Source organism: Sceloporus occidentalis, unplaced genomic scaffold, assembly GCF_023333645.1.
Source record: "Sceloporus occidentalis isolate IW3139 unplaced genomic scaffold, rSceOcc1.0.p SCAF_41, whole genome shotgun sequence".
NCBI classification, from domain to species: domain Eukaryota; kingdom Metazoa; phylum Chordata; class Lepidosauria; order Squamata; family Phrynosomatidae; genus Sceloporus; species Sceloporus occidentalis.
The window spans coordinates 12976-39231 of NW_028317021.1; the positions used below are offsets into that span (position 1 = coordinate 12976).

Genomic DNA, 26256 nt, shown 5'->3' on the forward strand with positions numbered 1-26256 from the left:
CCTCTTGAGAAAATGATCAACTGCTACAAGATTTTTCATATTGTGGAACATTTTACAAAACTTAAAAAAAAGTGAAAATGAAACAAGTAAAGATTTACATCTCTCCTGTGGGATTGACCACATACTCAGTAGCTAACGTGTTCTCTGTTAGAAACCTTTTGCAGCATGGGGAGGTGCCTAGGCACTTGTCAGTGGGAGGGGAGGCATTTTGCAAATTATGGGGTTGTACAGACTGTCCCAAAGGGGCAGGTCTGTGCTGCCCCTTTTCGCACTGGATTGGTACCAGGGCAGCCTGACCAGCAGCCCTGTGGCCCCAATCTGGTGTTTTTCTGGGCCATGGAGAAACAGAATTTTGCTGCTTCTCTATGGCCCAGAAAAACAATGGATTGTTGGTGCAGCTACATCATTGGCACAGCTGTTTGGTTGCCACGCCAACAATGCGCACGCCCAAAAGGAGCTCCGAAACGGAGCTTATTTTTGCGCTGCTGGTAAGGCACGATAAGTGCCCTTCGGTGGCGCGGTGACATGTCCCATGCGATGTGCCATTTGAATGTGTTGCACAGGACACGTCATGGATGCCACACAAACACAGCGGCTCCCACACGCGCTAGGGTTTGGGAGCGTGTAGTTACTGCGTGCTCCTGAACTCTAGTATCGGCAGCGGCACACCACTTTTGGGCCATCTGTCTTAGTCCAAAGAAAGCAGCTAATCTCATCTCTGTTGTACTTTAATGCCACCTCTGTAGCTGGCCAGAAGAAGATACTGCAGCTACCAACCTGGCATGAATCAAGTGATGCACTTAACCAATAAGCCTTTTCAGCTTCTATAGAACTGCTGACTCTACTTGGATGGCCTGCTTATAGACTACGTATACCGATTGAGTGTTTCACATGAGGGATGGGACATCATTGTCCTGCCCCTGTCCTGCCCTTCCTGCCCGATCATGGGAAGGACTTTCACACATGACCCATAATTGACCTGTCTGGGAGGTATGAGTAAAAGTGTTAGCGCAAATCATTTTCACATGTAAGTGTGCTGAACCTGTCATTCAGCCACCTGGGAAGTGCTATGAAAGTGGTTGCGCTAAACACTTTCACATGAAAGTGCACTGGAAAGCACATTCAGCCGTTAGTGAAATGTCATTCTCCTGTCATTTGCTGTCATTTTGTGTTAACAGAAAAACTCATGAATACCATTACACTTCACTGATGGCTGAATGACAGGTTCAGCATGCTTTCGTGTGAAAGTGTTTGATGCGACCACTTTCACTCGGGTCACGGATGGGATAAGGATGGGGGAGGGGTCCCGGCCCTAGCCTGTCTCCATGTGATAATCTCCTATATGCCTGCCTGTTGAGCCATTTTAGTCCCTTTCCCAACCCCCAGGCTCACCACTGTGATTCTTTTGGCTTCCAGAAAGCACCCATTGCTGGAGGTTTAGTGGAAACAATTGACAGTGTGATATTTCATGTGGCCCACAGTCTGGGAGGAAGCCCATCTATCGTAACCGTTGAAGGCACATCATCTGTGGCAGGTGAGCTTTATCTGGTCCCACCCCCTATCACTTGTTTCAGAAACTGGAGTCTGGATAATTGCAGTACGATGGTTCCATGTCTGCAGTTTTTCACTAGTTGACAAAGAGCAGGAAACTTTCCCTCCATTTAAAATGGAAGAGATCGGGCAGGAGACTGGATCCAGAGTTTATACAAAGAAGGCAGGAAAGGGGGAAAAATCACTCTTATTTGATTCAGAGAGTCTCCAGACAAGAAAAAAGGTCTCTGAAAGTCTTGTTCCTATATGAATCAATTTTACTTTGGAGATCTACACGATGCTTTCATCATCCTGAAGGATGATGAAAGTAACTTTTAGCATTACCAAGGACTGTTCATTCCCACTTGCCAGGTCAATTTAAATTAACCCATTGTTTCTGGAAATGAAATTTTTCTTCTCTGTGGCTGTCTGTTTTATATGTTGTAAAACAAGTCTCTGAAAATGGATTGCTCGTTTATTTCTTTTACTAAAATATTTTTATTCCACCTTATAACCATGGGATCCTAGGAGGTGTAGAACGGAAATCAATCTAAACAGTTTAAAAATATTCAGAATTTAAAACAAACAAACAAAAAATTAAACAGAGTAAAGCACATTAAACAAGTTAATAGTTAAAATGGATTAAAAGGAAAAAACCACTCAAAACCTTGAACACATACATGGTAGTACAGTTCAGTTAGGCCCATAGGCTTCAATAAAAAGCCATGTTTTAAGCTGATGCCAGAATGAAACCAACATTGGCACCAATAATAATAATAATGATAACAATAACAACAACAACAACAATAATAATAATAATAATAATTTTTAGCCTGCCTCTCCCTGTGGATCGAGGCGGGTTACAGTAAAAAATAATAAAATACATAATACAGTAAATCATAAAATACCACAATCTCCCAACCCAAAACCAACATAAAATATAAGATTTTGTTACACATTCAAAAACAATAAAGTTACAATAATACCTGTAAGGTACTTTTTGCAATTGGAGTGCCTCAGCCAAAAAGGGTCCCTCCCTTCCATGTTCTCCTGCATGACTCCAGCCATGCTTTAGGGCTTTAAATGACATCACCACACCTTGAATTCAGACTAGCAGTGTACTGGAAGCAAGTTTGTTGTTGTTGTATTGTTATCCCATGGTCTAGCCCCCTGCACCCTTCCTCTTGTTCAATATCAAGCCAATATCAAAAGGGATGTTTTAGGCATGTAGCCGAGAAGGCACTCCAATACAGAAAATTAGTCATGCTACATGAGGACATCCATGACCATATAAGGAGATCCAAGTGGCATAGCATGAGGGAAGCTCAAGTGCACATGGGCAGAATACATCAATCATGATCAGAATCTGCATAATCCCTTCATTGATAGGACTAATGATGGGCGATAGACCTGGTATTTGCAAAAGAACAAAAGTCTGCGTATACTTCCTGCTGGAGGAGATCCTTAATTGTCCAGAGACATTTGCACTGCTTGTCCAGTCATTTACAAGTTCCCTTCTCATTTTATCTCTTGGAAACTTCATTTCAATCCCAATATCTGTCCTGGCATACACTTTCCCCTAAGAATATGCCTGCCAAAGCACCTCCAATTTGGGCTCCCTTGAGATTCAGACAGATAACCTCTGTCAGTATCTTGCTTGACTGCTCAGCATTGCTGGCAGTGGCTGAGCCATTTCACTTCACAATGTCCCTCAACTTCTAGAATTGGCACAGTATTACCATCTGCAATCCTTAAAGATGCTATTGCTACCACCTTTTATATTGTTAGTTCTTGTGAGTTTTTGTGTGAGCTTGGTTTGGTGTGAATGGTAATTCCCTTTTGCAAATAAAACTACATTTGGACCTTGCGTTCTTGAGTTCTGTTTCTTGGAACCAAGATACACAGGCTTGATCCCTGCTTTAAGTTGTCCAAGTCCTCTCAGCTGCTGTAACTGAGCTAATAAAATTCCCCTATTAAATATTGACTGTGGGTGCCATCTTGGGACCCTGGCATTTTGGGTAACAATGTGCCTTCAAGTTATTTCTGACTTATGCTGACCCTGAGACGAACCTAGAAAAATAGAAAAAGACATTACAAAGCAATAATCTCTAGCACTTTCTTTATAGTGAAGAGTACTAAGTTTATACAGACGATAAACCAAGTCCTAGGCCAGCACTCAAACCACTACACCATACTGACTCTCATTGGCAGCAAGTGCACCTCCTGTAAAACCAGTGTTATGTGTTGTCTATATGATATTGTGGTCAGTGATGTTGCTGCTGTGTTTACACAAGCTGTAGCTTCCATCTGTAGCCTCTGTGTTTACACAAGCTGTAGCATCTTCAATGGCACCCCCATGTATTGTGTGTGCATTGTGTGTGCATATGTGTCTTCAAGTCAACTCTCAACTAATTGATTAGTTACTTGTGCATAGACTTCTGTGGCTGTGTTGTTGCTGTCCAGGAAAGGCCGTAGCTGGTAGACCAAGCAAAGATGGCCCGAAGCACACTGATTCATGATGCCTACCTGGGCTCCCAGTGACAAAGATGGATCTAAGAGTACTCCTAAGCTACACACCTGTGCCCTCAGTTCATCTCTGTCAATGAAAAGTCATTTATCTGATTCCTAGACCTGGGAACAACCAGTCCACAGAGGTCCCCATTCTTTTCAGGATTTTGTTCAGTTTATTGGCCCTTATCCAACCTCTTACAGAATCCAGGCACTGGTCTAGTACCTACACAGCTTCAACTGACTCAGATGACAAGGAGAAATGAGTGTTGTTAGCATACTTATGATAAGATTACACTAATAGGGAGACCCCAATCTTCCCCAGAGATTCATGCAAGCACATGTACAGAAAGTACAATATTTATAACCAATAGAAAGGTGCCAGTGGCATTGATCTTATTTCATAGGGCTTTACACACACACACACACACACACACACAGCCCAGCTCTCAGCTGAACACTTCAGTTCCTCCCTGCAATCTCTGCTTCTCACCCAGGGACTCTGGAGATAGTGTCAAAGGAGTCAACACATATGTCCATTATGGGTGATACTGATTTTTCAGACCTTGTGTTTCTTGCAAGACTGATGTCTACTCTCCACCTGATCCATGGATAACAGCCTTTGCTGTCACCCTTTCCAGGCCAGCTCCACAAGGGTCAACCTGTTGTCGATAGCTGTCTCTTTCATATACCCCTCACCAACCAGAAGGGTTGCTCCTGGTGGTTGTGTAGCTATAATACAACCCCATTCCAGCCAGGAAACAGTACTTCTGTGGGAGTAGAGCCAGCAGAGGCCAAATCCCAAAGCCTTTCTCCTCAGTCTTTCTGACCCATTTGGAAACATTCTCCTGCCTGGTAAATTGATATGCTGCTTCTCATTTAGGTAAAGTATTTCAGACAGTGATTGCACTTGACAGCCAGATTCTTAGCAGCATGGTCCAGGCTATTCCAGTGCATTATGCTTAAAACACAGTCACCAAGATAACCTTTATTTTGTGCTCTGAGAAAAACAGATTCTGTTATAGAGATCAGTAATAGTAGTATTCAACCAATGATTTTTCAAAGTAGTCAATCATTTCATATACTACGTATTATCACAGTTATCCTACAAAGACCTTGTTGGTTTTTGCCTAATGCTTGTTTATTAATTATACAGATTACTCTTTGGTCAAGATACCTCCTGTCATCTTGAATGTCCCTTACTACCGGTTCCCATTGCAAGGACAGAATTATATTTCCATACCCAGTGAAGCTTTCCAATACAAAGGTAAGGGAATACTTTCTGAACAGGGAGAGAATAGGGCTGTTATTCTTTGCCATCTGAGCATATAGAAATTGTCTTCTACTGAATTGAAACCACCACTACTCCTTCTCTTCCTCCTTATTACTGTGTATCCCACTTTACTTCTCTGGGTCCCAGGTCAGCCCACATTTCTGGGACAAACCTGGTAAAATGTGAGCTAGACAGTGCTATTGTTAGGTGGATTTGTAATTGATTGATGGGCTGAACTCAAAGAGAACTCACCAATGGATCCTCTTAATCCTGAAGAAAAGTGACTAGTAAGAATGAAAATATCTGTCAAAATTCTTCTCATCCATGGAGAAGGGTAGGAAATATATTTACTGTTCTCCCTACAGGTGAAGTATGAGAAAATTAAAATGTTTCATCTCTCACATGGAGGAGGGGGGAATGTTCCATTTGAAATTTGATGTTCTGGGTGGCTCTATTGCCCCGGTACTAAGATGAGCAATAAAAGATCAGGGCTTGCAATTGACTTTTGTTGTTGTATGCTTTCAAGCCATTTATGATTTTTGATTACCCTAATGCAAAGCTATTACAGGGTTTTCTTGGCAGGTTTTTTTTTTTTTTTGGGGGGGGGGGGGGCTTTGCCATTGCCATCCTCCGAGACTGAGTGAGCATGACTTACCCAAGGTCTCCTAGTGGGTTTCTGTGCTTTTGGGGGCCATCTTAGAGCATCATAAATAGTCAGACTAGTATATACATATTGACAATGAGATGCTGAAATTCTGTGTTGCTGTTTTTGCAAATGATTGGATTCAAATTTGTCAACCCTAAACCAGAAAACATTACACAAAGGAGGGGGACGATGTCTTTTATGGGATGTTATAGTTTTTAAAAATATAGTAAAGACAAGCTGGGATCAGTTTTCTATTTCTGCTCCTTATGTGTTGCATTCCAACCAAAACGATCTGTTGAAGAAGCATTTGTGTAGCTCAGAAAACACACACACACACACACACACACACACACACACACACACACACACACACTGTGGTCCTCAGAGGCAGCTTCCTGAAGAGACTATAAATATTCATTTAGGTGCATTGTTCCTTAACTGTCAGAGATTGGAAACATTGCCTTTTTGGGATTTCAGATCTCATAGCTGGGTGGGGGATTATAGGAGCTGTTGTCCAAAACTTTTTCAACTACTAATTCTCTTTCTCTAACCTCACTTCTCTCCAATACATATCACAATCCCAACTTATTTGGATCAGCTAACACACATAGAAAATACAGTCCAGTGTGGTGTTTAGCATGTTGGACTTTGGGTGGAAAGATGTGGGTTCCCATCCTTGACACAACTTATGGCTTTATGGAAGTCAGTGTCAGAGTTTAAGGCCTACTTTACAAGATTAATCCAAGAAAGATGTGGGTTCCCATGCTTTCTACTCTCTTTCTACTTCCCTCTACCTTTCCTAGCATTATTGGTTTTTCCAATGAGTCTTCCCTTCTCATGATGTGGTACTATTACTTCACTCAGTCTAAACACTACACTTCTATTGGTGTGAGCATTGGACTGTGACTCTGGAGATCAGGGTTCCAATCCCCGTTTGGCCATGGAAACCCACTGGGTGCCTTTGGGCAGGTCACACCCTCTCAGCTTCAGAGGAGGACAATGGCAACCCGCCTCTGAAAAAACCTGCCAAGAAACTCCCTTGATAAGTTTGCCTTGGGGTCTTTCTAAGTTGGAAATGACTCAAAGATACACAACCACCACCAATACCACCAAGAACAATGTTATGAGAAATGGCCATGATTTTTCCATGACTTTTGGTGCGTATGCTTCCTTCTCCCATGGCCCTAAAATGGAACTGTAGAATTTGCCATAGGTGCAGAGCGAGAACATCATGTAAGTACAGGCTTTGAGATATCAAAACAGCTAGTTTTAGGAGCTGCTATCAGGAAACATCGGCGCGGTACAGGCTGCCCAAATGCAGCATACTCTCGTCGATACTAGGGTTAGGGACCGTGTGGCAATTGCACAGTCCCTAACCCTAGTACGGAGTGGCGGCGTAACAATGGCGGCATCCCATGTAAACCATTGTGTACGCCATTGTGACGTAAGCACCGTGCGATGTCCGCACGTTGCTGCACGTTGCTTATGTCACGAGTGTGCCATTGGCGCACTCGTGACATCCACATTATTTCATAAGCGGAAACCTTTCCTAATAGCACATAGATTAAGTGTATGCACGAGTGTGTGTGTTGCTGATTAATTTTCTCCTTAATAAAAATGCAGTTCGTTGGAAGAATGTGTATAAATAAGGATAGATTCCTGCTAATAAATTTGAGCTAATTAAAATTTCTCCAAGGTCAAAGTCACGTAATAACAATAAAGGATAGTGTTGGCTTTTTAAGCTGCTGAATCACACTGTTGATTCATGTTCAGCCTGTGGTCTACCTCCCAGATCTCTTTTGCATGTACTGTTATCAAGCCAGGTGTCATCTATCATATATCTGAGCCTTTCGTGTTTTCCTGCCTAGGTCTAATACTTTACATTTCTCCCTGTTTAAATTCATGTTGTTAGTTTTGGCCCAACTCTCTAATCTAGCTTCTCAAATTTCATCATCACCTTTACAACTTATGGCTAACTCTGTTATGTATTTCTTCCTAATTTTTTTGGCTGCTAGGGCATACAAAGCTACTCTCCAGGTCACATATTTGTATTCCTATTGATATAGGAATGTGATAGTGGGCGATGTACTTGCTAGAAGGTTGCAAATCAAAGGACACTTTCCTATGGCAAGGACACCACTTTGTGTAAGACATTTGCATTGATTGCCCTGCCATTTCCATACATCTCTGGCCATTCTTCTGCCTGAAAAATCCACTCAAACTCCTAAGAAACTGCCCTAGGACACATTTTAACCTATAAATATGTCCCTTTTGGCATCTTCAATTCAGTCTTGGTTGAGTTCAGACAGCCACTCTGTCTGTTTCTCCCTTGACTCATTGGCACACGAAGGCCAACCCGGGTCCTAGGCTGTGTGCCAAGCCAAACTCATTCACTGTGTCCCCTGATCAGAGCTTTATGCTTGAACCTGGTACAGTTTTGTCCTGTGCTAAACCCTCTGAATTGCTATTAGCTACCATCTTTTGTATCTTAGTTCTTGTGTGTGTATCTTCTGTGAATGTTCCACAACTGTATAAATGAATACCCACATTTAAAAGAATCCTTATTAATTTATGTGTTACCCAGCATTGTTTCACAGTAGGTAATTTCATAATTGAATTTATTTATTTGTTTAGAACAAGGGTGGGGAATATTTGGTCTTTCAGGTATTTTGGCGTGTAACGCCTGTGAGTACCATACAGCATGTCTGACAGTAAAACATTATTCAAGTCATAATCCAAGACACTTGGATGTTGCTATTCCTCATTTAGGATATTTGCATCCTGCTTTAAGATAAAACACCACCCAAGGTGACTTGAAATGTTATATAAAAAGTACAATTCTGCATGGACTTCAGTGTTGGAAATTGGCCTATTTTAAACTTTAAAACTGTATTTTAGGATTGTTTTTAGATTGCTTTTAAAAGTTTTTAGAGAGCATTTTAATGTGTTTTTATAATGTTTTCCTCCTTGTACTATTTTAATTGGTTTTATTTGCCTATCATCTCAGGAGCCCTTGTGGGCTGGGAGGCAATATGGTAACACCTTAAGTAAATAAATAAGCAAAGGAATAGACAGTGAACAAAGAAACAGTGAACAAATTTCAAGAGCAGGGTGAAAAGTTAATACAGTAATATATATTTTTGAGAAATGTTTGTTATGATTTTATTAATGATTGTTGATGCTACTAGTAAACCATCTGGGAAGGGGTTTTAATTCAAATGTAGGATAATAATAAGTAGTACTCGTAGTAGTAGCAGCAGCAGGTTTTGTTGTCAATAAAAACACATGATCTAAAACAACCAAGAGTTTTGTGGCACCTTAGATGCCAACATGAAAGCTCATGCTGTAGGAAATTCCTTTGTATTTAAGGTGCCACCGGACTCTTGGTTGTTTTTGCTGCAACAGATTAAAATGGCTGTCCCTTTGGAAACTGTTACACTTATTGATTTGTTCATGATCCACATTACTCCGTGTTCCATTGAGTCAAATAAATTAAATTTAAAGACTAAATAGGTGTAGTTAGTCTTTAAATTTAATTTATCCTGAGTTAGTTTTATTAGTAATGAGCTAAAATTTCACATTGTCTCATGTCCTGGTATCATTTCTCCAAAATAGCTCAGAAGTGAGGGTGGTTGGGTAGGTCCTGGTTTCATTGGAGAAAGTGTTTGGAAACTCAATTCGAGTAGAAGTGGGAAATGACAAAAGAGGCAGATAAGGCTGTCAATTTACAACATGGTTGTAGAATGCAAAGATATAGCCATGTTAGTCTGTAGAATTGGTACGTAGAGAGATCTTGTAGCACCTTTGAGACTAACTGAAAGAAAGAAATGGTCAGCATGAGCCAATTTACAACATGGTTTTTCACTCTTTACTACTGTCACATAAATAAACATTCCTTTCCCACTTTCTCTCTCTCTCTTATCCCACCTCCCAGCCTGGATAACCATTGTGGGACTTCTCTACCATACCATGCATCAATTCTTTAGTAACATCAGCCCTATGGATACAAAGTAAGTTTCTTTTATAAATAGGACAACTTGGTCTGGCTTATTGGGAATATCTTTGAAAGAGGGTTGTTGTCGTTGTTGTTGTGTTCCTTCAAGTAATTTCCAACTTCCTTCAACACTAAGGTGAATCTATCATGAGGTTTTCGTGGCAAGATTTGTTCAGAGGGGCTTTGTTTTTGTCTTTGCCTTCCTCTGGGTTGAGAGAGTGTGACTTGCCCAAGGTCACCCAGTGGGTTTCCATGGCTGAGCAGAGAGTATTATTGGATTTTATCTATTTTTATGAGATGGTTTGTAATGGTTTAAATAGTCTGTAAACCGCTTTGATCTATGGAAAAGTGGTATACAAATAAATAAAATTTAAATTTTTTAATTTTTAATTTTTAATTTGAACCCTGGTCTCCAGAGTCCTAGCCTAGTGGTCAAACTACTACACCATTTTGACTGTCATTGGCAGCAAATGCAGCCCCTTTAAGACCAATGTTATGTGTTGTCTATATGATATTGTGGTCAGTGATATTGCTACAGTGAGTCCTTGTTATCTGCTGGGGTTTGGTTCCAGGACCCCCCCTGGATAACAAAGTCCCATTATCTTTATATTTAAGTCCCATTAAATATAATAGCACAGCAAAATGGTGTCCCTTATATAAAATGGAAAATCAAGGTTTGCAATTTGGAATTGATAATTTTTTGAATATTTTCAATCCGTGGATAAAAATCCATGGATAAGGAGGGCCGACTGTACTATGTTTCCACTAGCTGTACCTTCCAAGGCATCTTCAATGGCAGCCCCATGTAGAGTACATTGTGTGTGTACGTATCTTCATGTCAACTGTCAACGAATTGGTTAGTTACCAGTGCATAGACTTCTGTGGCTGTGTTATTGCTGTAGCTTGTAGACCAAACAAAGATGGCCCTAAGCACACTGATTCATGAAGTCCACCTGGTCTCCCAGTGACAAAGATGGATCTAAGAGTACTCCCAATCTTAAGTACCTGCTCCCTCAGGTGGTGTTAACCCATCCAGGACAAGTCATTTATCCTGTTTCCAGACCTGGGAACCACTAGTCCATAGAGTTTCCATTTGTTCAGAGGGAGTTTGCCTTTGCCTTCCTCTGACGCTGAGAGAGTATGACATGCCCAAGGTTACCTAATGAGCTTCCATGGCCAAGCAGGGATTCAAACCCTGGTCTCCAGAGTCCTTATCCCACATACACTATGAAGAGGTGCCTGCAACAAAATCAGAGCTTGGAAAAAGTTACTTCAGTGATTACAATACAGATTCTGGGAATTGTACTCCAAAAAAGGAACTTTTCTAAGCTCTAAACAAAATGCTATGTGTCCTTGCATGGTATGAGGAGTGCCCAAGAGCCACTGAATGTATAAATTAAGTCAGCTGTCAGTAGGCTGACTCATGGCTTTAAAGTCCCCTGTTTTCAGGTGGGTTGGCTACCTTGAACTAATTTTTAAAATTCAGTTGTATTTGTGTCCTTTCACTACTTCTATCCCTTCCCTCTCTCCTCTCTCAACACATGCATGTACTTGCCATTTGTTTTATCTGAGAGGATGTTACCCCATTCTCATTTTTTCCTAGATTGTTTCCAAACTGTACAGTTTTCTGAGTGTTCTGATTCTGATACTGTTTCTGAATTAATTTCTCAATTTCTAAAGTTAAACATTAGCAAATTTATTTTCAAATCTAATATTTCAAGCTCTGCTTAAAGTTCTTAGAAACCTCTGCTTGGAGGCCTAGCCAAAAGGACTGAGGTGCCATCCAGAATGTGAGAGATGGAATTGCTTTAAATTTACAAAAAGCTTAACACTGTCACTCAATTAAAGAAGCTATAAAGAACCTTGGTTCAAATATTGATCAGAACAGAGACAGGAGTCAAGAAATCAGAAGAAAACTAGGATTCGGAAGGGCAGCTATGGATAAGATCATAAAGTGTAAAGTGGAGTTCTTTCATGCTTGATCTTTTAAGACCCTTCTTTTAGGACTTGGATGCTTGATTCCTATGTAAACTCATCTCTGGATGTGCTCAATTCTGTCAGTAGCCTTCTTAAACAGTCTCTTGGTGCTCCTTTCTCATTGTTATTCATTCATTTGCTTGAGACAGTTGTGGCTTAATGCAAAAGTGGTTGTTTAATACATGTCAGAGCTGTGCATTACCCATGGGTCCTTCTGTCTGAGCACACGCACATAGATAATGCTCAGCAGTACTGTCAGCACCTATAACTGAGCCCTGGTGGCGCAGTGGTTAAATGCCTGTACTGCAGCCACTCACTCAAAACCACAAGGTTGCGAGTTCAAGACCAGTAAAAGGGCCCAAGCTCAACTCAGGCTTGCATCCTTCCGAGGTCGCTAAAATGAGTACCCAGACTGTTGGGGGCAAATTAGCTTACTTGCTGTTCACCGCTATGATCTTTGGAATAGCGGTATATAAATAAATTTAAAAAAAACGTGCTAAAAATAATTCAGAGTCTCCAAGTTCTATATACAAAACTTTACTACAGAGCATTTACTACACTACATACAAACCAACTACTATCCAACCAACCATCCACTAACAACAGCAACCCACACAGAACATAGGTCACACATAGGTGTCTACAACAGTCTTTTCACACCAGTCAGTTGTCTCATATCTGCTGTGCCATCCTGGGCATATCCTAAATAATAATAATAATAATAATAATAATAATAATAATACAGTGTGTCCGCGTTATACGTGGGTGTGTTTTACATAGCTTCCAGCATATGCTAGAAGCTGCGCCAGAAGGAACAGAGCTGTGTGCCGGAAGAAAACAGTGGTGCACGCTCCCATGGCGTATGCCCCCATGCTGCCACCGCGCCGCTGCGGACACAAGCCCTATTCATTTGAATGGGGCTTGAGCATCCACGTTTTTTCTCTTACGCGGGGGGCGGGGTGTGTGTTCCGGAACAGATCCTCCACATAAGGGAAGGGACAACTGCAATAATAATAATAATAATAATAATAATAATAATAATAATAAATGATTTATTTATATCCTGCCCAATCATGAGGAACCCGGGTGGGTCACAACAGTAAAAGTACATTAAAAATATAATAAAATTCAAAATCAATCCCTTCCCAATCCCCCATCCCAGTTGTTGAACTACAGTATTGAATAATCACAATTTAAAAACAGTAAAATACAATAGGCTAAAAATTGGTGAAAACTGGGAGGACAGAGAGACATGGATCCCAACTGAGTCATATTCGTATTTGGGGAGAGGAACTAGGTTGGGAAGGCCTGGTGGAAGAGATCCATCTTAAGAGCCTTCTTAAAGGCTGTAAGAGTAGAAATGTGGCAGATCTCTTCTGGCAGGTCATTCCATGTGATTGATGATGCTCCATGTCATTCACCATGCTGCAACCTTTCACTTGTGTTGCATCATCCAGCATCTTTATTCAGCTGCCATATTCTGTACAGTGGAATTCTGTTTTTTACATACACTGACAATACAGTTTTTACACAGTGATAATGTTTTGGAATACAATTCATAAAATCATAGAACCAGAAGCGTCTGAAGCATCATCTAGTCCACCCTTGCCATGCTGGAACACACAACCAAAGCACTCCTGAAGGCTCCCCATCCAACCTCTGTTTAAAGACCTCTAAAGACAGGGACTCCAGGCAGTGTGTTCCACTGTCAAAACAGCAGTTACAGTAAAGACGTTGTCTCTAATGTTTTGCTGGAATCTCTTTTCTTATAATTTGAATTCTATTGGTTCATGTTCTAGTCTCTGGAGCAGCAAAAACAATACATAACATCTCTTCAGATATTTGAAGATGACTATCCTGTCACCTCTCAGTAGTCTCTTCTCTAAGCTAAACAGTTCAACCAACCCGCTCCTATGCATGGCTAGTAAAGGGGAATGCCAGAGAATGCTGCCTTTGCCACCTGTTCATTTACATAAATAAGATGAGCATCCAAGCAAACAACATGCAAAGAGGAGCAATATAGATTCAAAGTTTAAACTTAGTAACCCACCCACCCTCCACCTAGTCCTCTTTCTCTTTCTTGCTACATTCCAACCAACAGTTTAAGGTATCTCTTGTGCCCTTCTGTGGGTGTGTGTGGCATTTCAAAGAATGCAAAGAGGCTGCCAGCCGGTAAAATAATTTACATTTTTTTACCTATAATTTAGTGACAAGTAATGGGAAAACACAAATGTTTGGCCCATTCCCAATATGCTAACCAACCAGATTCATAACATTACAGTGCCAGAGAGCAGTTGGTAGACCCTACGACTGAACAAGAAATATTAAGCAAAGTCTGTACTCTGCAGTTTATGCCATTCTCCTACGAGTGATGTCTCAACAGCAAAGATCTGGCCCTATTTTTAAAAAGACGTGAAAGCAACACTATTATTGCTTATCAAAATTCCCTGAAGCTAGGAAAATATCTTTACTGGCAGGCTTTGCTTCCCTTGGTATTCTGCCTTGAGCTCTACTATCTCTGGGAAGCAAACCCTTTCTGGACAAGATGGGCCTCTTTCATAACAGGACTACAAATAACGTTCCAAAATAATAATTTTAAAAAATATCTTTCTCTGAGTGAATCTGAGATATTGGTGTGGGAAGTTCTTTTTGTAACCTCATTTTTGCAGAGATTTATCTCCAGGCATTTAAGGTGTGTATTGCCCATCATGTAATGTAATTGTTTGTAATGTCAAAAAGTCTTTGAGCAAAGAAATGCAATTAGAGAGTGGAAAGCTATTATTTATTAGCTGTTTGTCCTGCCAGCCCCCTTTTTTTTTTTTTTGCTGAACTGTACAAAGCAGCATACATTTATTCTCCCAACAACAGCACACAGCTGTTTTCTCACAACTTGTTTTTAGGTAGGTTAGGCCCAGGTCCACCCAGTAGGATTAGCAGCTCAGCAATGATTTAAACTTTGATCTTTCCTAGGCCTTGTTCAGTGCTTTAACCCAGGGATGGGCAAATGTGAGGTGCAGCGTGCATGCTGCTGTGGCCCATAGCTCCTCAAGTCCCCTGCCCCTCACTCCATGAATTTTGGACAACAAATAGCTAATAGTGCTCTCTAGGGGATGTAATGTGGCATTTCACATATTTTAGGCCCAGCTGGGCCACAAGGACCAAAAGGAGAAGCGTGGTGAGGCAGGGAGGGAGAACCACCTCAGCGCCCCTCCATTTCTGAAATCACAATAACAGTGCCAGAAAAGGGCCAAGAGGGCTCAGAGGAAACTCAATGAAAGGCCAGGAAACAGCAGAGAAACTAAAAGAAAGAGGACCATGAGGGGAGATAGGGAAACAAAGGGAGGAAGGAGGAGATGGGAAAGAAACAACTCATCAAACAACAATGGGGAGGAATACATTGAAAGATAAACAGCTATTGGGCAGCAGCAGCAGCAATGGGTGGCGCTGGAGTTGAGAGAACAACAGTGACAGCATAGCTAACATTTGGTAGTACAGTGCACAGAGAGGTGGCCCTCTCTGTGTAACCCACTCACCTAGAAAACCATAGACTCATAGAATCATAGAGTTGGAAGAGACCACAAGGGCCATCCAGTCCAACCCCATTCTGCCATGCAGGAACTAGCATCCCCGACAGATGGCCATCCAGCCTTTGTTTAAAGACCTCCAGGGAAGGAGACTGCAGTAAACTGCAAGGAAATGTGTTCCACTGTCAAACAGCCCTTACTGTCAGGAAGTTCCTCCTAATCTTGAGGTGGAATCTCTTCTCCTGTAGCTTGTATTCATTGCTCTGTGTCCTAGTCTCTGGAGCAGCTGAAAACAAGTTTGTGCCTTCCTCAATATGGCATCCCTTTAAGTATTTAAACAGGGCTATTGTATCACTTCTTAACCTTCTCTTCTCCAGGCTAAACATCTCCAACTCCTTTAGTTGTTCCTCATAGGACATGGTTTCCAGACCCTTCACCATTTTAATCACCCTCCTTTGGACACCTTCCAGTTTTTCAACATTCTTTTTGAATTGTGGTGCCCAGAACTGGACACAGTATTCACAGTATAACCATATGATGAGACATCTCAAGTGATACACAGGCAAGATCAGAATACTAATAGAGATAGGAAGAAATAAAGGAAACCATACTTGCAAGAATAGACAAGGGCATAGAAAGATGGTGATACAAGTACAGTTGGCCCTTCTTATACACGGATTTTTTATACACGGATTCAAGTATACACGGTTTGAAAAAGTTCCAAAAAAGTATAAATTTACCCTGATTTTCCATTTTTTATAAGGGACACCATTTTGCTATGTCATTATATCTAATGGGACTTGAGCATACACTGATTTTGTTATACACGGGGGATCTTGGAACCAAACCCCAGTGTATAACAAGGGTCCACTGTATAGACAAACTCAGAAAGACAAATGCTATCCAAAGCAGAACCACACATAAAATAGGGACATGGAATGTGAGAAGCATGAGCCAAGGGATACTAGATATAGTAAAAATGGAACTGGAACACATGAACATAGCAGTACTGGAGGTGAGTGACTCAAAATGGACAGAAATGGGCCACTTTGATTCAGACAACTACAAAGTGTTCTACTCAGGGAATGAAAAGACATGAATAAATGGGGTTGCTTTCATACTAAAAAAAGCGGTGGCAAAAGTAGTCAGAGGATACGCGAAATCAGACTGAATCATCTCAGTTAGGCTCCATGGGAAGCCTATGAATATTACTGTAATTCAAGTATATGCACCAACTACAGAGGCAGAACAAGAAGAAAGATTCTATGAAGGAGTACAGGAAGAAATTAATAACAGACCCACACAGGACATTAAGCTGATCATAGATGACTGGAACGCCAAAGTTGGAAGCAAAGAGAAATCAAAAACAGTTGGCAGATTTGGATTACTTAAAAGAAATGATGCAGGTATTGCATCTGATAGATTTTTGTGAAGCCCACAACCTATTCATTGCAAACACATTTTTCATACAAACAGAAAGAAGGCTATGCACATGGACATCATCAGGTGGCCAGCACAAAAATAAAATTGATTATATAATCAGAAGTAAAAGATGGTGAAACTTCATCTTGGTGGCCAAGACTAAACCAGGTGCTAACTGTGGGACAGGTCATAAATTAATCATATCAAAAATAAGAGTAAAACTCAAGAACAAAACAAAACCAGTCATCATACCAAAATATGATCTAAACAACATATCAACAGAGTTCATTGACAATACAGTGTGCCTGCGTCATATGCGGGCACATTATATGCTGCTTTCAGCATATGCTGAAAGCAGATTGGAAGAAATGGCGCCATGCACCGGAAGAAACAATGGTATGCGGTGCCGTGAGCATGAGCCCCATTACTTGTAATGGGGCTTGAGCATATGCACTATTTCTTTTATGCGGGGGTGGGGGTGGGTGGGTGGGTCTGGAATGGATCCCCTGCATAAAAGAAGGGCACACTGTATAAGGAACAGATTTGTGTTAATAAGCATAATGACTGAGAACTGGAAGAACTGTGGACTGAAGCCAAGGACATAAGAAGAGAAGAATATAGACAGAAATTTCCAGTAGACAAAAATAAAGAGAAAAAAACATAGATGACAGATAAAACATTACAGTGCACCCATGTCATACATGGCTTTCAGCTTATGCTTTCAGTTTATGCTGAAGCTGCACTCTGGAATTCTGGTGGCGCAGTGGTTAAATGCCTGTACTGCAGCCATTCACTCAAGACCACAAGGTTGCGAGTTCAAGACCAGCAAAAGGGCCCAAGCTTGACTCAGGCTTGCATCCTTCCGAGGTCGCTAAAATGAGTACCCAGACTGTTGGGGGCAAATTAGCTTACTTGCTAATTAGCTTACTTGCTGTTCACCGCTATGATCTTTGGAATAGCGGTATATAAATAAAACAAATTATTATTATTATTATACATGGAGAGAGAAATTCCAGAGGCCCAAGTGGGGTTCAGGAAAGGAAGAGGCACTAGGGACCACATTGCAAACATATGAGATCTAATGGAGCACACCAGAGAATTTCAAAAGAAAATTAGCATGTGCTTTATAGACAACAGCAAAGCCTTTGGCTGCATAGATCATGAAAGGCTATGGGATGCCCTTAAAGACGTGGGAGTGCCAACACATCTAATAGCGCTGATGAGAAATCTGTACTTAGGACAAGTGGCCACTGTCAGAAAAGAACACAGAGAAACAAAATTGTTTCCAATCGGCAAATGGGTCAGACAAGGCTGCCTCTTATCACCCTATCTGTTTAACTTATATACAGAACATATTATAAGCAAAGCAGGCTTGGACATAGAAGAAGGAGGCGTGAAATAGGAGGTAGGAATATCAACAATATCAGATATGCAAATGACACCATACTACTAGCAGAAAACCTCAAGGACCTGGAACATCTACTAAGGAAGAGCTGTCTTTTTATTTCTTCTTGTTTCCTGGCATTGCCTACTTTATGTTTGGCACACCCAGTGCCTTTATCCTCACCTACTGCATTCCAGAGACCTTTTCCAAATTGGAATTAGGCTCTTTAGCAGAAGGTGTCTTGCTCTCCCACAATGGGAATCAAATAAACACAAATATAATAGCACAAGTATTTCATCCACTCATTAAACCTCTTCTGAATATTATCTTTTAGAAATCAATGTACTTTTAGGCTGCGTATATCAAGTGCCAGATTTTTGTACGAGCTAAGTAAACTAAAGCTTAGGGAATCAAATTATGGGGGGCCTCCAGATACATTTTAAAACTTTCTTAGGGGAGGATATTAGAGGATCTTTTCAAATTGACACAATTCAGGTTAGTGGTGGAAGTTAGTGGTGTCAGTGGAAGTTAGTCTTCATTTCAGCTCCTTAGATAGCTCATTAAAGTTCACCCTAAATCTTGGAGCAGAGTCACTGCCCCATTGACCTGGGAGCCACCAGCCAGTGCTGGTTAAGGGCCTCAGGCTTAATCCATCTGAGCATTAAGCCTTGATAGAAAACAGCATTAACTAGTTTGTGTGCAGCTCCATGTTTGAATCTAAAATATTTTTCCAGAAGTGCTATCAGGATGTTGTTGTTTTAAATGTAGCATTTCCTGTCTAGGAATGGTGTGCATTAGAAATTCCAGTAATTAACTGTTGCTAACTTGTTTGTTTGCTTTCTTTCAGTATACCTGAAGCAGCTGCCTGCAAGAACTGCATGATTTCTGCTACTAGTTATCTTATCTCCCTGAAAGTGGAGCCCCCACCAACTTTGTCCCACAATTTGTCAGGTTCTCCTCTCATTACTGTCCATCTGAGACACACACTGGTAAGTGGTGAAGCATATTTCACAATGGCTTCTTTGCTACTACCTGAAATGTGTGAACAATTTTATATTTTTTTTGAAAAAGGAAAAAAGGAAAGAAAATTGAAATACATGTTAGGCATGAACGTTTTGAACTATGAATACGGTATCTAGAATGGGAAGTTTCTGTGACTTTTACAAGTTGTGGAAATAGTTGCCATTTGATTGTATCAGTCATTATGTTTCTAAGGCCCAAGACACACCGGCCAAAAGTGGCGTGCCAGTGCCAAAACTAGGGTTCCAGAGAGTGCGGCAACCGCATGCTCAGAAACCCTAGTCTGTATAGTGGCATCCTGTCTACATGGGTGCTGCCATGATGATGCTAACTCTGCGCGGCGTCTGCGTGTTGCTGCGCACGTCACAAGTGTGCCAATGGCGCACTCGTGATGTACACACCACACCACAAAAGAACCCGATAGAAGTGGGTTCTTGTTACTGCGGAGGCATGCCGCACAGTTTGGCAGCTGCAGCGTCCTTCCACAGTTAAAACGGGTGAGTCCAGCCCGCCGTTTCGGGGCACTCTGTACAGTCCCTAAGTTAGGAGACAGTGCAGATTTCTAAAGCCTTGTACCCTGTGACAAGTAATGTTGTTTTGATTTAATTCATAATACTTGAGAACACTTAAAAGGAACATCATTTCAAGGCTTCTGAATTCAGAGTCTGATACTATTCTGCTTGTTGTTGCACTACACTGTATTATGAAATCATGAAACATACAGAGCCAGTGGAGGCTGGTGACTCAAGTAGTGGTGATTCTTTTTTGCTATCCTAACTGCTGAACAATAATCTCAAAATACATTCAGAACCTTGGTTAGGTTCAGAACCTTAAAGTTTGGAACAGAACGTAAGGTGGATTTATTGCCCCAACAGCAATGGAGCCACCAGACTTCACTGCATACAGCCCTATGGCTATGAAAATTAAGATCAATTTAAAATGCTGTTGTGTGACAGATTAGGTTGGAGGCAGTGGTGGATCTGCAACTGTGGGAAGGCAGTGAATCCACTTTTGCTTTTACTGCAGCTTCTTCTGTAGTTATAGGACTGTAGAGGTCCAGAAGTGGCATAGCTCCTGTTCAGCTCAGAACAAGCTGCAGGAGAAGCAGTGGTGGAGTCATCAACTGCTCCTGGATTAGGCAAGAGGTAGTTTTGGATGTTTCTGTTCATGGGCTGCTCTTTTGAATTGATTGTTTAATAGCTACACAGAGGAGTAGGAGGATTGATGACTGTGGTACTGGGTCTTTGTAGTTATGCTGCCAAGTTGCAATACATCTTCCCTGCTGGTTTTCTGGAAAAACACAAAAACATTTTTATCTGCTATGCTTTTGGATTGTATTGAGCATTTCTTGTTTTCTCTCTGCTAGGGATGTATTCTTTTCCATCTTTTTTTAAGTTTCCCCTTTTACATAGCTGTTCAATGTTTTGTGTTTTTATGAGTTTGCATTTTTGAGGGGAGAGCGACATTTAAGATATTGTATTTTACATTTTGTCCTCATCATTCAACTGACTGGAAGCCACAGCATGGTGGGGTGGGGTGGAGAGTTTGTTCAAAACGTCGGTTAGAATGTTTGGAATAAATGCATCATGCCATTCAAGTTCTTCATGCATGGTTTGGTCAAAATTATACTCCCCCACCATGCTCTGAAGCTTATCGCATCCATAAGTGGGATAAAAATAAAAGTTTTATTTATTTATTTAATTTTATTTTCCCCCCGTTATGGGGATGGGAAGGGGAAACTTGGGCCAAGCGTTGCCAAGAAAATAAAGGATTTTATGGCATACCAAAGTGCCCTCAAAATGGCCCCATTCCATTTCCCGGCCCCAAGCCTGAGGAGTGTTAAATGTTCGGGTCGGAAGTCTTACGGACGAGCACTGAATAGGGTCGGCTTGGGGCCGGAGAACAGAATGGGGCCATTTTGAGGTCACTTTGGTGTGTGATAAAATCCTTTTTTTTCTCGGTGACACACAGCCCCAAGAGTCCCTTTCCTGTTCCCATAATGGGAGAAAAAATGGGTGTGATAAGCTTCACTGTTTCTATGTGATTGGCAGAGTGAAGTTTGTGCTTTTTGTATACAACAACTGCCTTCATGTTGCCTTCAGGTTTTAAGTGTAAGTGCCAGGGCTGCCTATGTGTTTGCAGTGTAAGTAATGAAAAATCATACCCTCAGAAACTTGAAAAAAGAAAAGAGGACTACAAAATCATGTCTGATTTTGTTAGGATGAGTCAGTGTAGTGGGGCAACATTGTCCCCTAGACCTACCAAAGTTGCCCACTCTGGTATACAGGAAGGAGAGATCACCAAGAAAGGTGTAAGTTCTGATCTGTTTTCCTTGTGCATTCCTCCCCCCCGTCTTTCAGAGAAATTGCAAATTTAAGAAATGGGTGAGGGGATGGGAACTGTATATCTTTAAGTGTGAAATATTTAAAATGGTGCAAACTGTTGTTGCATAAACTGTTAAAAAAACAGACGCTCAGGATGGATGGATTGTTTGTTTGAATATTTATATCCCACCCACTGTTCAAGGATCTCATATCCCACCCGCTGTCCATGGAGCTATATAATCCAATAAATGTAGTACACTAAATTACAACAACAACACTTTTTTAAAAGCTGAAAAATGGCTTACAAACCAGTGAAATCTGTATTAGTTGGCTTATTTGCTTGAAACAGAGATCAGTTTGGTGGCCTCTGTGGGCCTCATCCTTGGCATCCAAGTTACCTTCTATATTCAGCATGAAGTAGTGGGAGGAGGGAAGGGCTAGAAGGAAATGAAGAATTTGGTTTGGAGGAGTCTGCATGCTAAAAGATCTTAAGGAAACTTTGTGTGTTTTGGGCAGAACCCAGCTGGAAAAGCATAACCATGCATGCCATTCCTCATTACTTCAACATCATATTTGATCTTTTGATAATCTGGGAACTGTTAAAAATAATAACACAGACAGATTCAAACCCCTGTCCTCTGAATGACCCCATTGCTGCCTATTTCAAGTATAGATTATTTCTGCTGAACTGGCTTTTCTGTCTCTCTGTTTCTTTTTAGATAGATGTGGCTAGGAAGACGCATTGAAAATAACTGGGAGGGGGGGTTGTATCCAAAAGGTCCCAGGTTCAATCACACCCCTCCTAGCATCTTCAGTTTAAAAAAGATCAGGAAGTGTTCTTTTTATTACAAAAAAATTGAAAGTTGACAAAGGAAGAGAACTCTTTCTTTGTCAACTTTCAATTTTTGGGGTAATAATTGCTGATTTTTTTAAATTGATCTTACATCCCGTATATGTACCAAATTCTTCCATTAGTTTCATTAGTCTCTCTATATTATCATTTGGATTCTTTAAATTTATCACCACATCATCAGTGAAGGCTCCAGTTTTATAAATGAATTGCTTAATTTTTACTCCCTTCACATCCTCATCCACTTTAACTTTTTCCATTACTAATAAAAAAGTAGTGGTGACAGTGGACACATTTAGCTTAGTTAGATCGCCATTAATATTTTTTTGGCTTTCTGGTTATCATAAATTTCTTTGATCCAATTTCTAAAGTTTTGTCCCATATTCAGTCTTTCCAGGATTTCCAATAAAGTAAGCCAATTAAACGTCTCAAAAAGCATTTTCGATGTCCACAAATATGATCCTAGTTTTTTATCATTATGTTTTTCATAATACTTTATTAAATTTAATATATATCTCAAATTATCTTTCATATATCTTTTCGGGAGAAATCCTCTTTGGTCTTCATCAATTTATCATTCCAAGCATTTCTTTAATCTCTTAGCCAATATTAGTGCAAATATCTTGTGATCTGAGTTAAGCAAGGATATTGGTCTATAATTCACCAGATCTAATATGTTTTTGTTTTCTTTAGGAATTAATATTCTTTCTGCTTCTTTCCATGACTCTGGCATATTTTCTTTTAGAATATTTTTCACTACTAATTGTAATGGACGACTTAGCTTTTCTTTGAATACCTTATAAAATTCAGCAGGAAGGCCATCCAGCCCTGGTGATTTCCCCAATTTTACAACTATTAATGGCCTCTTCTGTTTCCTCTCTGGTAATTTCTGCCTCTAAACTTATTTTTGTTCATCATTTAATTTTATAATTTAATAATTCCCCAAATAATTAATAAATTCTATATTCTGGTCGGTTCTTTTTGCATATAATGCTTTATAATATTCATGAAATATCTCCAGAATGTGAAGTCAAAGGCTTTCATAGCTGGCATCCATAGTTTTTTGTGGTTTTTTGGGCTCTGTGGCCCTGTTCTAGAAGAGTTTATTCCTGACGTTTCGCCAGTATCTGCGGCTGACATCTTCAGAGAATGCTGGCATGGAAGAGAGTGGTGTGTGTGTGTGTGTACACACTGTGTGTGTGTGTGTGTGTGTATATATATATATAAGCCAATACAATTCTAGGCTGCATCAATAGAAATATAGTGTTTAGATCAAAGGAAGTAATAGTGCCACTCTATTCTGCTTTAGTCAGGCCTTACGTCTGCACGTTGCTGCACGTTGGTCAGGCCTTACCTCACCTGGAATACTGCATCCAGTTCTGGGCAATTCAGAAAGGATGCTGAGAAGCTGGAGCATGTCCAGAGGAGGGAGACCACAATGGTGAATGGTCTGGAAACCATGCCCTGTAAGGAGGGACTTAGGGAGCTGGCTATGTTTAGCCTAGAGAAGAGAAAATTAAGAGGCGATATGATATCTCTATTTAAATATTTGAGGGATTTCATACTTGAAGATGGAGCAACCTCCCGATCTTCAGCATCAGCGTCTTAACCACTGAGCCACTGCATTCCACTTACAACACTATAACCCAAGTGGCATTCCAACATCTGAACAACCAGAATAGTGTGCACTGGAGGCAAGGCGGCACTGGAGGCCATGAAGAACAATTGGACACAACTTATTCAGGCAGTCAAATCCAATAACTCAACTTTATTTGGGAATATTACATCAAGTTCTCAAAGTAATGTACCAGTTACAGCAGATTGTCACACCTCCCCAGGGTCTGGGAGGATCATTTTGAAGCACTTTATAAGGAGATTTATTTTGAAAGTAGATGTGCAAGCCAAAATATAGAGAATCTCCCAAGGTGGGCACCAGTGACTGAGTCAAAGATCAGCTTAGCTGAGAATAGGGAAGGCTTCAGGGGAAGACTTAATACCTTCAGAAGCCATTAAAAATGATTTGGAATTCTGGGATCTTATTCTGTCCTTAGTTTTCACCTGTGTTGACAACTACGGTCAAGCACCCAAGGATTGGGGGCTTGCAATCATTGTCCCCATATTTAAAAAAGGAAGTAAGAATGATCCTGATCAATACAGACCAAGTAGCCTCCTTAATACAATCAGCAAACTTTACACGAGACATTTATAGTGGAAGCTCCAGACCTGGCTGGAACAAGAAAACATAGGTCCAAAACACACTGCACAAAGAATCCAGTTTGAGACCTCTTTAATTGCCCTGGCTCAATACTAGGGAATTCTGGGAGCTGTAATTTTGTGAGACACTTAGCCTTCTCTGTTAGAAAGAGCTCCGGGGCCACAACAAACTACAATTCCCAAGATTCCCTACCACTGAGCCAGGGCAGTTAAAGCGGCCTGACACCGGTTTATTTCTGCAGTGTGTTTTGGAGCATACTTGAAGAGGAACAAGTTGTCTTTAGGGAAAACTGATCTTCCATAGATCAGTGCCTTGTACTTCACCATTTCATCGAAAAACATTCCACCTGCAACAACATCTCTCTCTATGTCTTTCTCTGTGTTGGTTTGAACCAGCTGTGTTTTCTCCCGATTGGCCTTAAAACCTGTGTCTTTGATGATTTCTAGCACCTCCTGACTGATTTTCCCAGTCTTTTCTTCTGAGTCAGAGTGAACCAGTATGCCATTCACATATGACAAAATGTTCAATCAAGACTCTGTTATCCATTTGTTCCACATTTTAACCACATGTGAGTGAGATATACTCGGACTGGGGTGAAATCCCTGAGGATTTTTTTTTGAGCACACATTGGTTGCCTCTAAACAAATAGGCAAATTTATATCAGCTTCATCCATGTAACCATTTTGAATGAAAAGTACTGGGTAAATCCATGACACTGTAATAGCATGAGTTTGCAGCGATGGCAGTCAAAATTTCATTGTATTTGGCAACCACAGGGGTGATGGCTGGAATTAATGAATTAAGGGTTCCAATCAACTGTCCTAAGCCATGTGACTCCATCTGGTTTAAGGATGGGCTAAAGAGAGATATTACAAATCGACTGCATGAGGGGGATTACATCCCATTCCAGCAGATCTTCTATAGTTTTACTTATTCCTTCCTCTGCTTCTGTTGGGTATTTTTATTGGCACTGTGGCAGGGAATCCTTGCCCTCAAAGAGGACATAGGCATCCTTTATGGAGTCACACTCCACTTTGTTCTTAATCCAGACCTCAGGAAATTCTACCATCCACTAGTCATTGAGGTGAGGAGTGCTGGGGCTTTCAATGCTGCCCAGCAGTGAATGGCTGAGAGCTAAGGTTGGCCAACTTCTAGCTGCCACAGGAACTAATTTATGAAGTCAGCTTGTGCCTCCTAAGGAACCCTCCTCCTAAGATTCCATCATCTTCACCTTGATTCTTACAGGACTGGATTCTGTCTGTCATGGGTCCCACAGTTAATGTCCCAAATTCTGGACCAGTTATGTCCCTTACTGTAGCCTACCAGGATGAAGATGACGAAGATTCCTCTGCCTAGACAAACTCAGGCCCCATTCCCACTGGCTTATAATGCGGATCAGGATGCGAATCATAGGTGCATCGTTTCCATTTGAGTGTGCATTCGATCCGCATTGCTCCAATATCATTCCCACTGGAATTCGAATCTGAATCGACTTATCCTGAAAAACCCGAATCAGCGGTCGATAAACCAGAGGGGAAAAGCGCCTAAGCGACTGATTGGCTGTGATGTCAAGCGCTTAGGTGCTTGAT

General features: G+C 40.9%; 1 protein-coding gene across 1 annotated transcript in view; it reads left to right on the top strand.

Moving 5' to 3' along the window:
• The window catches only part of LOC149289956 (adhesion G protein-coupled receptor D1-like), a gene marked incomplete at its 5' end in the record, with an annotated part of 168721 nt that overhangs the window by 8729 nt on the left and 133736 nt on the right, over positions 1-26256 (top strand). Inside the window, 4 exons of the mRNA XM_089490047.1 lie at positions 1417-1534; positions 5195-5305; positions 9892-9967; positions 19106-19247. Of these exons, the coding sequence (XP_089346173.1) occupies positions 1417-1534; positions 5195-5305; positions 9892-9967; positions 19106-19247 (447 nt within the window). The remainder of the gene's footprint in view (positions 1-1416; positions 1535-5194; positions 5306-9891; positions 9968-19105; positions 19248-26256) is intronic.